Source organism: Ceratosolen solmsi, unplaced genomic scaffold (assembly GCF_000503995.2).
Source record: "Ceratosolen solmsi marchali unplaced genomic scaffold, CerSol_1.0 scaffold1, whole genome shotgun sequence".
NCBI classification, from domain to species: Eukaryota; Metazoa; Arthropoda; class Insecta; order Hymenoptera; family Agaonidae; genus Ceratosolen; species Ceratosolen solmsi.
Window position 1 is genome coordinate 10,295,536 of NW_011948415.1, and position 13,951 is coordinate 10,309,486.

Genomic DNA, 13,951 nt, shown 5'->3' on the forward strand with positions numbered 1-13,951 from the left:
GCGCGCGTCATTAACGGAAGTGAGGCCACAAAATGGCGGCGTCCCTCCCGACAGACCGAGAGAGACGACGAGGAGCCTCGCAAGGGGCTCTCGGGGCCACAGGACTGACGGCGAGCTGAGGTGTGAAAGGCGAAGAAGGAGGGCGCCTACACCCGCGCGCTATACCTATATCCTAGAGAGTGCGAGCGAGCCGCAGTGAGAGAGAGAGAGAGAGAGAGAGAGAGAGAGAGAAAGAGGAGATGAGTGAGCGAGAGAGCGAGTGCGGAGAGGCAGAAGGCAGTGGCGCAAAGAAAGAAGAGGAACGACGCGACGACGACTGGTGGCAGTGGCACGTTGCCTTCGCTGCCTCTTTCTCACTCGCTTACTCACTCTCTCTCTCTCTCTCTCTCTCTCTCTCTCTGTATGTGCGGACGCACGTGTGTGCGCGTGTGCTAGCGCCTCGTTGCTCCGTCTCCCTCGCTCGTTCCTGGAAGGGTAATCGGTCCGCGGGGCGCACGCGGCAGAGAGGGGATCCCACGACGACCGAACGCGCTCGGAAAAGGAGCGAGCCAGCGAACGGACAAGAGCGAAGGAGAGAGAGTGGGAAGGAGCGAGGGGGGGGGGGGCCGGCCGAGGCGCGCGGAGTGCCAGGCTGTGCCCAGGCAGCCAGGCAGGCGGCGGTGCGAGCGAGAGCGTGCGACCATTGTAGCCTATTGGCACGAGCGAGAGGGAGCGAGCGCCTCCGACTGCGAGTCTGGCGGCATCGTCGAGTCGAGCGAACGAGGCAGTCAGTCGACTGGTGTGCGTCTGGCGTCGTGCGAGCTGCCGAGGCCGAGCGCAAGCCTGTGGTGGGGGATGAGAAGAGTCGGTTACGGCATCCTCTAGCAGCGGTCCGCGCGCAACCCGTCCGAAACTGGTGCGCCCGCAAAGCGGCAGCATCGCCGTCGCCGCCCGAAGCGCGCAATGCAACACACCGGACCAGCTCGACTTCCCTCTGGTCTTAGCTGCAGCCGCCGCAGCCACCGCCGCCGCAGTAGCCACACGTCCCCGACCCCGTCCTCGCAACGTCGTCGGTAGTGCCTTGAATCCGCGAACAGTCAGCGCCCAAGCTCCGAGCGCGCGAGAAAGAGACAGAGGAAGATAGAGCCACGAGATAGAGGCGCCACTCCGACAGAGGCGCGCTAGTGTGCGAGTGTGCGTGCGCGTGTGGTTGGCTGCATGTGTATATAACGTCGCGCCGCCCGATATCGCCGGGCCGTGTGCGCGCATACAGCGCGGCATTGTGTAACCACTGCTCCCTTTGAGTGCGCGTCAGCCGCCGCCTCCGCCGCCACCGCCGCCGCCGCCTCCGCCGCCACCGACGCCGCCACCGCCACCGCCACCGCCACCGCCACCGCCACCGCCACCGCCACCGCCACCCCCACCGTCACTACCGTCACCACCGTCACCACCGTCTACACCACCAGCTTCGACGGCCCGTACCTTCGCTACTATCCCTCCCATCCCACTTCCATCGCTCACCCCGAGGACCCCCTCCCCGTAGCCGCCCTCGCCACAGCTAACATTACGTCCACTTTCCCTCTTACGGACCCATTGTGGTACACGCGTGCATCTGGACAAGAGGCAGAGCACAGTAGAGGAGCACCGTTATCGTCGTTATGGCCCGTGGTGTGAACGAAGTCCTCGGCGAGGGTAGCCCCGTCGTCAAGATCCTCGCCAACAAACACCATCAACCGCAGCAACAGCAACAGCAGCATCACCATCAGCAGCAACAGCATCACCATCATCATCATCAGCATCAACAGCAGCAGCATCAATCTCAATCCCAATCGCAATCCCAGCAGCCGAACCTACGTAAAAGCGTGGGCGTGATGGGCAGTAGACGGATATTCGCACCCGCGTTCAAGCTCAAAGTCCTTGACTCCTATAGGAATGACATCGATTGCCGAGGCAATCAGCGCGCGACTGCCCGTAAATACGGCATACATCGGCGCCAGATACAAAAGTGGCTCCAGTGCGAGGATAATCTTCGGAGCTGCTGCGCGGAAGGTCCACCGACGAGCGTCGCCACTCCCGCAGCCTCGCCGCAAAAGGACCTCCACGACACGAAGCCTCAGCCTCAGCCTCAGCCACAGCCTCAGCCTCAGCCGCAGCCTCAGCCGCAGCAGCAGCAACAGCTCCGAGCCACTAGCGCCACTCCATCAACGCCGGCCTTGAACCTTAGTCTCGCCAGACTGCACGGCGACGAGCTGGCCGTTCGGCAGCAACAGCAGCAGCAACAGCAGCAGCATCAGCAACAGCAGCAGCCACCGCCACCGCCACCGCCACCGCCACCGCCACCGCCGCCACCCCCTCTACCGCCGTCACAGAGCTCAGTAGCGGCGCAGGCGCTCGCACCCCAGCAGCCAGTGAATTACCGATTTCATGGCGCTGCCGTGGTCGCTGTAGCCGCAGCCGCCGCCGCCGCCGCCGCTACCACCGCCACCGCCGGATATCCGGACTTAAAAGACAAAGTGCCTACGCAACATCAGCAGCAGCAGCACCAGCAACAACAACAGCAACAACAGCATCTCCAACGCTATGCCGCTGCTCCGGCCGATTACTCAGTAATCGATCAGCTTTATCAGCCGCTGACCTATCACCACGCGCAACAGCACAACCAACAACAACAACAACAACAACAACAACAACATCATCATCATCATCATAATCATCATAATCATCAGCATCATAATCACCATCAGCAGCAGCAGCAGCAACAGCAGCGGTACGAGGCTGCCGTCACAGCGGCTTCCGCAATCGCTAATGACACCTCCACCACTGGCAGCACCATTAGCAACTCCTCCGCGACCCCGACCAACGTCAAAGCCAACGAGCTCCAGCAATATCGACAGCTGAGCTACGAGATCAAGATTGAATCGCCAAACTCGAGCTTCCGAGCCGAGGAGACGGCCGTCGTCTGTGACATAAAAAAGGAGCGCGCAAGCCCCGACTCGGGCTGCCTCGGACACCCTCGCGAGCACTCCGAGGTTCTCGAGTCCCTGCCCCCAAGTCCGCGCGACTCCGCGTCCTCGTTCTCATCATCGGCCTCGGCTTCCTCGTCCGACAGCGAGATGGACTACACACTGCCGGGCCGCCACCACCAGTCGGATCTCGCGCGGCGCCGCTCCTTCTCCCTGCGCTTCAAGCTCGACGTCCTTGACGCCTTTCATCGTGACGCCGGAGTCGCGGGTAACCAGCGCGCGACCGCCCGCAAGTTCGGCATTAACAGGCGCCAGGTGCAAAAGTGGCTCGGCCAGGAGAGCGAACTCCGTGGCGTTATCGAGCTCTGCGCCGCCGGGGGCAGCGAACGTCAGCGACTGGGCCCCCTCCACGAGGAGACACCCGTCGACCTGCGGACGAGCTGCCCCTTGCTCCTTACGACGTCGGAGCTCGGTCAGGTCTCACCCCGCTCTGCCGGCAGCCACTACAGCTGCTGCGACTACGGGGACTCGCCATCGCTCACGCCCCCCTACAGCACCCCGGGCTGCTCTCTCTCCTGCTGCCAGGAACCGAGGCCGAGCAGTCGACTTCGCTATTGCACCTCTCCGACGCTCGCGGCTGCCGACTCGGAGGGCGGCAAGCGAACCGCTTGCTCGCAGTCCTGTTGCGCGCCCGCGTCTAAGAGGCTCTGCCTGGACGAAGAATTGCATCAGCAGCCCCAGCCAATGCAGGAGACGCCACTCTGTCTGGTAAAGCCGCGCTGCGACTCCTCGTCTCAGCAACTCGAGTCCGTCTCGAGCACCATTACAACGCCCCTCGCACCCACGACCGCCAAAAAGGACGCCATCCTCTTCAAGCCCTACCTCGACAACCCGGTGAGCAAACCCACCCCCGAGGAGTCGGCCACCTGCAACAACAACAACAACAACAACAATTGCCAGGATGCGTGCAATCTGAACGAGAGACAGGCTCAGGACTTGGCGCTCGAGCTGAGCTTCAGGCTGCCCAGCGGATGGCGAGCCCAGCAACAACACCAGCAATATCACCTACAGCAGCAGCACCACCAACAGCAGCAACAGCAACATCAACATCAGCATCAGCAACAGCAGCAGCAACAGCAGCATCAATACATGGACTTGCCACAAGTGCGGAGTGCCTTCGTCAGGTATCCGACTACCGTCCGGTACTCGTAGGGGGGAGGCGTCGCCGGATTACGACGCACTGCTTGCTTACCTTAAACAAAACGCGCCCGATAATCTTCGATTAAGGGCGCAACCTTGTCCAGGGAAACGAGAGAGGCTGACAAATGAGATCTAGTCGCTAATTGATCTAGGCCTTATATTCTCCTCGAAAATGCTTCGCGATAGCCTGCGATTTTCCCCTCGCTCGACGTGCGTGCACGAGGAGATCTCCGATCCGGGAAGAGTCGAGCCGTCTAGAGATTAATTAAAGTAATGAAATTAATTATTATTTAAACAATTATAATGGCGGGACAGTGGAAGAGCAGTCGACTAGTCGTAAAACGGTATGCTGACTAAGGAGATCCTATTTATTATCCTCTGCTTTTCTCGAGGCGCTTCTAGAGACGAAAAGCGAAATTCCCTTTCCCCGATTCGCCGTTACGTGGTGGAGGCCCGACAGGAAGGAGACGACTCGATGGAAATTCGTGCGCTCGCCGAGGTCGCGCGAAGGTCGCCTCGTCCTGCACGTCGCCGATTAATCGTGCCTTCCTTCGATACGTGAGATCCGTTGGTATTTTGAACGTAATGGAAGGGAGAGGCAAGGGGATGGCTTCGTTGACTATGCGGCATGTGGCCTGGTAATGAGGGGCAGGGGGGGGGGACGAGATCTCGAGTCTCTTTAATTAGCATCAATCGGCGCCATCTCTCTCCTCCGTGTTTTTCTCTCATTTTGCGATAAGACAAAAACTATTTGAGAAAGGAAAGGGAAATTCGTTGAAAATGACGTTTGGGAGTTTTAGCTTCCTTCCTTAACGTTTACGTCCAAACAACAACTATCTCTCTTGTCGTTCTCTTTTCCTCTCACACGCGCACCCAAACATACTTATGCACATACGTGTGTATATATATATATATATATATATATATATATATATATAAACACACACGCACACACACACACATACACACACATTTTTATGCGCATACATACTTACAGACACACGTCATCATCTGTTTTGCATAATTCGTTTGTAATTTGTAAATATGTAAATACAATATCCGAGTGCTTAGAAGCAAAGATATTTTTGTACCTCATTAATCGGTTAAAGAATCCGGACTAACGTATTCATTCGTACGTCGTATGTTTGATAACTTTTTTTTTCTTTCGTTTTCATCTACTACCATTACTACTAATATGACTATCACCTACTACTACTACTACAACAACTAATACTAGTACGCATAGAACTACTATTAGTATTTCTACTAGTATTGCAACTATGACATACCTATTGCTACTAGTGCCACTATCTTTTCACCACATTCATCTTCTTTTTCTTATTCAACTTCGTCTTTTTCGTCGTCTTCTTCATTTCCTTTCTTCTTCTTCTTCTTCTTCTTCTTCTTCTTCTTCCATTTCTTTTTCATCGTCATCGTCATCGTCATCTTAAAAACGATTGCGCAAACGTTAATTGAGGAATCGATCGAAACGGGTCCTCGTGTGCCTTTTCTCGGTGGCTTTGCGCGATGCGATAACGAGGACGTTCCGCTCGCCCAGTCGACCGTCGCAGATTAAATATTCCGCCGAACGCGGATGAAAGTGCGTAAACGATCGCATCGGTGCTTTATAAATACGCGATTAAACGAGCCACCGCCGTTTTCCGAGCGGATGGATTTTCAAGCGATAGCGAGAGGACGTGATGTGGACAGCGATGTAAGGTTAATGTAACTCATGTGCCTTAAACACGCCCCTCCTGCGTGCGATAAGTGGAAAATCTTACGTTGTTGTCAAAGAGAAGCGATTTTTCTCGTTCTGAACAGTATTTTTTCATTTTTTTTCTTTTCGGATGAAAATCGAAACCAAGTCAAGAGAGTCGAGCGACGCCCGACCCTTGGGTCACGCTGCCCCTTCAAGTCGTTTCGCTGTCGCTTCGCTCCAAGCATAATGTCGATAATAGAGAAGAACGAGCGTTCGAAATACGGATATGTTCATTGGCCGATGAACACCCAACGAGTCCGAATGAATACTCATTGAATCCGAAACGACGGAGTCTCGTTGGAGAATCGAGGGGGCGACGGTGACCTGAGAATAATACATGGGTGGCTTAAGCGACTGCCTTCGATTCCCAGCCCCCCACCCCCGGTGTATGTCATCGTAGATAAAGAGGCATTTCAGAGAAGAGGGATAGGACGGGAAAATTATAGAGAGAAAGAGAGAGAGAGAGAGAGAGAGAGAGAGAGAGAGAATCGTCAAGGGGTTAAGAGTTAAGCGTATAATTCGAAAATTTTCGTGTAGGTTATGTTGGACCGTGTGCCTTAGCTTTCGTGCAGCCTTGGTGAGTTACAGTGGCGGCGCGTACGCAATGAAAAATTAGAAAGATAAAAAAAGGCGACGCTGTATGAAGTAAGGTAGCCGTAAGCCATAATGAAATGACATAATGCCATAACATTTTACACTAATTAAAGTTATATAGTTTAAACGAAGAATAAAATCACGAACATATCGGTGAGTGACTGAAGAATTGAGCGAGTCTAAGCGCGCGGTTGCAGGCTTCAACTCTGAATATACAGGCGATCCGATTACAGCATTGCCTACAAGAGTCTATAACTATCGTATTAATGAGCGAATTAATTAATAAATCGTACGAGGAATGGAAAGTAAGTGGAAGCCACATAGGCGTACGGGGGAGGGCGAGGGAGAATGACCAGGAGAGCCCGTGAATGCGTAATGATGATGAGTCCGTAGGCGCATCGATTGACTTGGGGCGACGTGGCCTGAACTACCGGAGTCCTCAATGTTCACCGGCAAAATCTCTTTTCCGTGCAATCATCCATATATAGTTTATATAGACTTTACAAATTTTACAATGGACGAATGGAAGAAAGGCGTCCTACAGAGCAAGCAAAGAAATTTAAATGGAAAGAGTACAGCTTCTTGCGATTTCGAGTATACGAATTAAACTTGTTATTATATTTATAAGTAACGTCGAGCGCATAGAAAAAAGCGAGATGATATGTTTATTGCGACTATTTGTATTTGTGAGAGATGATATTTTTACTACACCGGGCTTTTGCTTAGGTACGAGACATTTATGTAATATCGAGAAAATCGCCGTCGTGCCTTATACAATATCTTATGTGGGAATCCTCTGATTAACTGAAAATGTGATAAAATGAGAGAAATTTATTTTTTTCTATTACTATTATTTTATTTTTATTTTATTTTTTTTTTACTTTTTTTTCTCTTTTTTTCCCTATTTTCATTTTTTTTTTTTTTTTTTTTTTTTTTTTTTTTTTTTTTTTTTTTTTTTTTTTCTTTTTTTTCCCTTTTTTTTTTTTTTTTTTTTTTTTTTTTTTTTTTTTTTTTTTTGAAATAACAAATCCTAATCACTTGAACGAGTTTTGTCGTGCCTGAAATTTCAGAATACATGTATAAATACACACTTGCACCAATTGTTTTATATGGATACATACGCATATGTTGGATAAGTAATACACAGAGTATATGTGTGTATACAAAATTCCGTGACAAAATTGTTTTGTTATATGCGCGCGAATCAACCATATCTGACATTGTGCCTTATCGCCTATGTCAACGATGAATGACATTACAAAGAAACAAATGGCAAAGACATGTAAACGTATAGAATGCATCTGTGTGCGAATGAAGAAATGTTTAAAAGTGCAAAAATTTTAGATAAAATAGATATTTTATCAAATGTAAAGAAGATCTTTTAATAGTCGTCCTTTTTTCTACGCTCAGAAATACGAAAATATACTGTATTGATAATTATTGTATTTGTATATGTATATACATTCAACTAGCACGTATATACGAATGCGAAAAAATAGAAACTTATGGAATTTGAGAGAAATATAAGAGATTATTTTAAAACAATAACTTCGGTTTTTATTTATCACTCTACCTTAACCTCTGGCTTATCCCATACCTCTACTTTCAATAAAAATGCGCCAAGAAATTACAACCATAGTAGCGATAACAGCTACCATTTAACATCTTTACAGCTATTATTGAACGTATATTGAAATTATCGATATATAAAATTATTTTCCAAAATAAATAATAATAAATAATATTACCACGCAATGTCCATAATACCTTTGAATTCAATATTTTCATTTGGTGCTTTTAATTCAACTTTTTAAAAAATCGTATCGACCATTTAAAAGAAGAGTATATAAATTTTAATATATTTACTCTAATATAAAAATAAAATCTTAAAGTTAATAATAAGACATTGGAGTATGATTGGAACGATATAACGAAGCACACATTAACAGGTTCTTGTCAATATAAGAAATATCATACCAAGTATCGACAATGATTCAACTATGGTTTATTGTGATAAAAAAATACACAAAAGTATCTACATTTTCAATATACGATAAATGTATATTGATTTTTCTTAACATTATTTCACGATTGAATAAAAAGTAAAAAGTGAAAGAAGCCGTATTTAATAAATAAAATTTGCCTTAGTTATTGATTTCCCCCTTAATACCGAGTCTTTGTATTTCAAATTTGTTTTCACAAATTATTCCTATCTATAAGATTCTTATGTATGACATAATTATCCGTTCTATACATTTTTTTTTTTGGAATCATAATCAACCGCAAATAGTTTCTCGACAGTAAAAATCGTGGCGCTTTAGATTAATGAAAATAATTGTGTTTGCACAATTTGTGTTTATCTCGTTGACACGTTTCTGTATACCTATCCGTACGAATAACTAAAAAGAAAAAGAAAAGAAGAATTTGTGCATTGATAAAAGGAAGCATAAATATAGTTAATCATAAGAGAATAGTAAAATCATTGTTTAAAAAGCTTTTACTTCATAGTTAATATCAGTTATAATAAAAACTTGTGATTTGCGCAAAAAAAAAAAACTTAAAGAAACAAATAAAGGTCATTGAAAATAGGAAAAAATAGTGGGTGACGTATTAATTAGTAACTTATTTTAATATATAAATTATATAAATGTATATTTCAAATTAAAAGATTTTTCATTTAGAAATACAATAAAAGAAATGGTTTCATTTCAGAAAAGTGACGTCCAATCTGTACATTAGTAAAAAATATAATTATTATTTTTGAAAATTTTTTTGCTCATTGTTTTTTTTTTTTTTGTCGAAATGAGGCTAACAACATTTACTTTGTAAAGTAATGCTCAGTTGATGTAAGTGTCATTATTGCATTACTGATACTTGTTTAAAATATATTGAAATTGCACATCGACGAAATTGCACACCAGCACAGTACATACAAAAGTATTTTTATAATAAGTAAATTTTAAAAATAACATTGAATAATTCTTCACTACTATCTTCTCTATATAATGTACTGACACAGAAAATTTATTATTTTTTATTGATGAAATGCATATTATGCGTTGTTAACATTATAAACTTTAACCAATATGTATTAAATTTTATAGTCAATATAGATTTTTTGAGACTCAATTGTAAAGATTACAAATTTAAATGTATTTATAATTAAAGCATATGCATTAAAAATTTATTTGGGTAATTAATTAAATTGAGGTATACAAAAGTTCGTTTTATAGAAACGTAAAGAGGTAAGTGCATTCCAAGTAAGCTAAAGATAATTTGAATTTATAAAAACAATCCCCAATTAAATAAAATATATAATAAAAAAAATTCTGAGCCTACGTTATTGTACCTTATATTTAGCCATTATTATCTCGTTTTTATAACTTTATTTTATTTCTTTTTATATTTTTATTAGAAAATAAACTGCAAATTCTTAACTGATTAAATATATGATACGTAACACTATACAAATAGGTAGTAAGATTGTTAAATTTTGTATAGAATTTCTGTTGGTAGAATTTCATCTCGACAATTGGAAAAAATATTTGAGAATCGTTCCATTATTGATAGATGAATAATTATTGATTATTAATTATGGCTGTTTTTAGCGTTAATCGAAGGATTATTCTTGTCTCATTAACACGGAAACGTGACTTTTCTTCTTCTTTCTTTGTTGTTCTTGTTTTTCTTTTTTCAAATTAAATGTATGGATCTTCTTTATTCACAACTTAATATCATTTGTAGTCAATTTGATATGACGATTAAATTTTTATACCAATATATCGAAAATATTTTGGCGTTAAATGTGCTTTATTCACACATTGGCATTTACCATTATTTTAAGCTTGCAGTATCCAATGATAATTAAACTTTCTTTTATATACAATCTATTGATTATATAAATCTTTGAACGTTAACATTCGTTATTAATATAATCATGAATCTTCGTGTGGCAATAAGATATAAAAGAATGAAATGCAGAATAACGATCGACAATACTTACGTTTACAATCGCACGAATTGATTTATAAAAAGAACGAAACAAATAAAAGTCAGCTTTGAAATCTGTAAATCTTGTCGACAGCAGCGGTTGAAAAGTGTGATCGAAAGAGCGCGAGGGCGGCGGGGAAGCTGGGGGAGGTGGGACGGTCAGGGGAGAACGAGAGGAGTTGGGGGAGAGAGAGAGAGAGAGAGTGAGAGAGAGAGGGAAGGGTCGCCATAATCAAATTGATTACGGTAGGCTTTGTTACATGTTGTGACGGGTGCGGATAGCGAGGAGACTCCTCGTTGCAATTCATCGCGCATACCTCATCATAAAAAAATATCTTTTGGCAAGTGGAAGCGCAGGTATTGCCGAAACATATCATCCAATGACAGGCCCATGCTAAATGCCACGATTGCGCGCGCATCACCGGTCAGCGAATTACACTCGCCGTCCTTCCCGCACCGCGGTTGCGTCCCTCGTCCCCTTTGCCTTGCCACAGCCCCGGCCCCGGCCCCGGCCCCGGCCCCGCGATCGACCCATTGTCCCCGTTATCAGGGACGTTGCTCATCTACCGCTCGGGCTTCCGGAGCCATCCCCGGCTTAACGCTATCTGCCGAACGCCGAGACTTCTCCCAGCCACTCGGCTTATCTCGATCAGCGCGGCTTATCGGCTCTCCCGAAAAATCCTTGCTCCCCTCCTATCACGCGTATCTTTATTCGCCAAGTCGACTGCTGGAACGTGCGATGCGCCCGCTCGGTAAATCATCCGTTTCTCTGCGAAATAGTCGTGTCTTGTGGCGCTTTAGCTACGAGCGGCTAAACAAGCGCGAGCGGAAAAGAGAGGGAGAGAATGGGAGACAGACAGACAGACAGACAGACAGATAGACAGAGAAATTGAAAAAATTCGGCCAATAGGGGACTGCAGCCGTATCGTAATGGAGAAACGCGTGCCGATCTCCTGCTCATTTTGGACTGTATTGAAATTACGTCTCGTTCGATAATATCTTTGGTGCTTGTCTATCGTATGGGCGAAGCTTACGCAGATGATTAAGTAAAATGCCGCTCGATTTAATAAGCGATGATTAAATCGAGAATTGGGCGGGCCCAGGGGAACCGAGTGTCTCTCGACAAAAAAAAAAAAAATATCAAGAGGGGCCGAATTAGCAAGTGCGCCCCTGGACGATCGAACCATTCAATTTCTTAGCCGAAGCGCCTCTTTCGAAATTATCGAACGCTATGCCTCGTTAGTCTCTATCGCCAAGGAATTCCTCCCGCCTCCCTCTCTCTTCGTGGGCTCGCCGATCGAAAGCGACTCGCTGTTTTTCTTTCTCGCTCTGTCGTCGGCCCCTTGAAAAAAATGCGCTCGCTCGCGAAACGAGGCCGCGCGGCCAATTTCTATCTAAGTCCGTGTAATTACTCTCTCTCTCTCTCTCTCTCTCTCTCTCTCTCTCTTTCACTGTGTGTGCGCGTGCGTGTTTGCCGGTGCGCTTGCGGATTAACATATTAATCGTTTGAAAAGAAGGGGACAAGAGTAACGGGGTGAGGTTGAGGTGAGGGACGGGTGTGGGGTGGTTTCGGGGGAGGTAAGGAGCACCATTTGCTCTAGAGAAGGAAAAAAATTATCGTTACGCGCGAATTTCGTGGCCGATTGCCGCCGTCTCTTATACCTCGCGGCGCCGCGTCCCGGCCCGACCCGACGACGGCTCTGCTCTATTTCATTCGACTGGCGCATTTACGACCGCATCAAAAAGTTTCTCACGGCGAGGTGGCAAGATTATGGGGCGAGGAGGTGACGGGGGAGGGATTGACGAGACACGGGGGCAGGGAGCCACTCACGAGGCGCACTTTCCATTTTAAATCCTCCAAATTGATCGCTTCCTTATATCAGCATTCTTTAAATTCGCTCGGCGATAAATATACGGCCTACTTGAAGAAAACAACCGATGATTAAATTTGCGTGTGTGCGGAGTGCGTTCTCGTGTTGTATCGAGCGCTGCTGCACGGCGATTCGGGATATTTACAAATAAAATAAATAAATGGAACTCGCTACGATTGGACTCGCAGTTACGAAGACGTAATCTGCGCGCTTAAGTCTTACTGCGTTTCATTCAATGCGCCGCAACTTGCAGAACAATAAATGTTTCAATCCATACCTGTGCTTTATTGGTTATCTTAACTCGAGCAATAAATGCCAGAGCATTGATAAAAATAAACCTTTACCGTAGTGAACGATAAAGGGTCCTGGCGACGGGAAGGGAATTAAGAGCTTACGAGCGCAGCGCTGAATGTCTCAATCCAGCTTTATCTTGCACAACCTATGCTTAGAAGTATGCGCTTTAATTTCAATTTTATTATTAGCCTTGATGATCAATGAAAGAAAAGCATGGAAATTACGAATAGCCAGCTTATTTAATAACAAACATATTTAATTATGTCAGTCCTTGGTCAAGTACAAGTAAAATGTGATAACAATATCGAGTGACACACAGTTGAATGTGTTTAATTAAAAATGTTATAAGCTTTCTTTAACGTATTTTTCTATTTATTGCACATTTGTCTAAAACAATGCTTCGTTGTCGATAAGTTGCGCGCAATATTTCAACCAAATTACGTACATAAATTTTTATTTAAAGAAAAGTAAAGGAAAAGAAAAGAAAAGTAACAAGAAAAAAAGAAAAACAATAGTAGCGTTAAGTATTGAAATGTTGTTTGAATCATTTAGTTGCTTATGATGAAAATATTACTTACCTCATGAGCGACGACCTATATGTAATAGATGCTATACATGCGTATTAGTATGTGCACGACACACATTTGAATTATCACAATATAACTGTATGTTCATATTAAGATTTTAGTTAAAATGAATTAAAATAAATTAATTATACTCGAATACATGATTTCTATATTTCTCTTTATTTTTGCAATTTGATATAGGACTTTTTTGTTCGATCCTTGTTTGTATTATTTACAATTTACAAATATAATTAATTTTACAGCAATGCTGTGCACAATGAGATACATCACAATTCAAAAGCTATTTGTATTATGAACATCTTTATATAAATAATTGAAAATAAATGTTTAATCTCATATGTATATAATTAATATATCACTTATGTTTATGTTACTTTTATCGAATGAACTAATCATTTTGATCATTAATACATACAGTATTGGAACAAATATTTTACAATTATTATTTTATTAATACGTAATAACGCATACAATATTGACGAAATGTACAAACGAATGAACGATTAAAACAAACATAGAGTATATTGAAAAAAATAGCTAAAAAAAAAAGACCAATGAAAATTTTTAAGTTTAACAAATTGAAGATGTTAATAATTGTCCATCCTACTTAATTAATTATGTAAATCATTTATTGAATGGCTGAGCTCCTTGTTAAACGAATAATATATCCTAATTACGACAGATTTTATTGTTGCATCATCTTTGTAGCATTCG

General features: G+C 44.4%; 1 protein-coding gene across 1 annotated transcript; it reads left to right on the top strand.

The window, feature by feature from the left end:
• Positions 1-1,850: 1,850 nt before the first annotated feature.
• On the top strand, positions 1,851-13,546 carry LOC105359050 (uncharacterized). The gene is made up of 3 exons (XM_011495526.1): positions 1,851-2,234; positions 2,706-4,039; positions 13,480-13,546. The coding sequence occupies exons 1-3, from the start codon at positions 1,851-1,853 to the stop codon at positions 13,544-13,546; spliced, it is 1,785 nt and encodes a 594-aa protein (XP_011493828.1).
• The last annotated feature ends 405 nt before the right edge of the window (positions 13,547-13,951 follow it).

Excerpts from the sequence above, each read along its gene's own strand:
- LOC105359050 (XM_011495526.1), top strand. The coding sequence starts at position 1,851 with ATGGGCAGTAGACGGATATTCGCACCCGCGTTCAAGCTCAAAGTCCTT. Across the intron at positions 2,235-2,705 it reads TGCACGGCGACGAGCTGGCC|CATCATAATCACCATCAGCA; the intron begins GTTCGGCAGCAA and ends CATAATCATCAG. Across the intron at positions 4,040-13,479 it reads CACCACCAACAGCAGCAACA|CAATGCTGTGCACAATGAGA; the intron begins GCAACATCAACA and ends TTAATTTTACAG.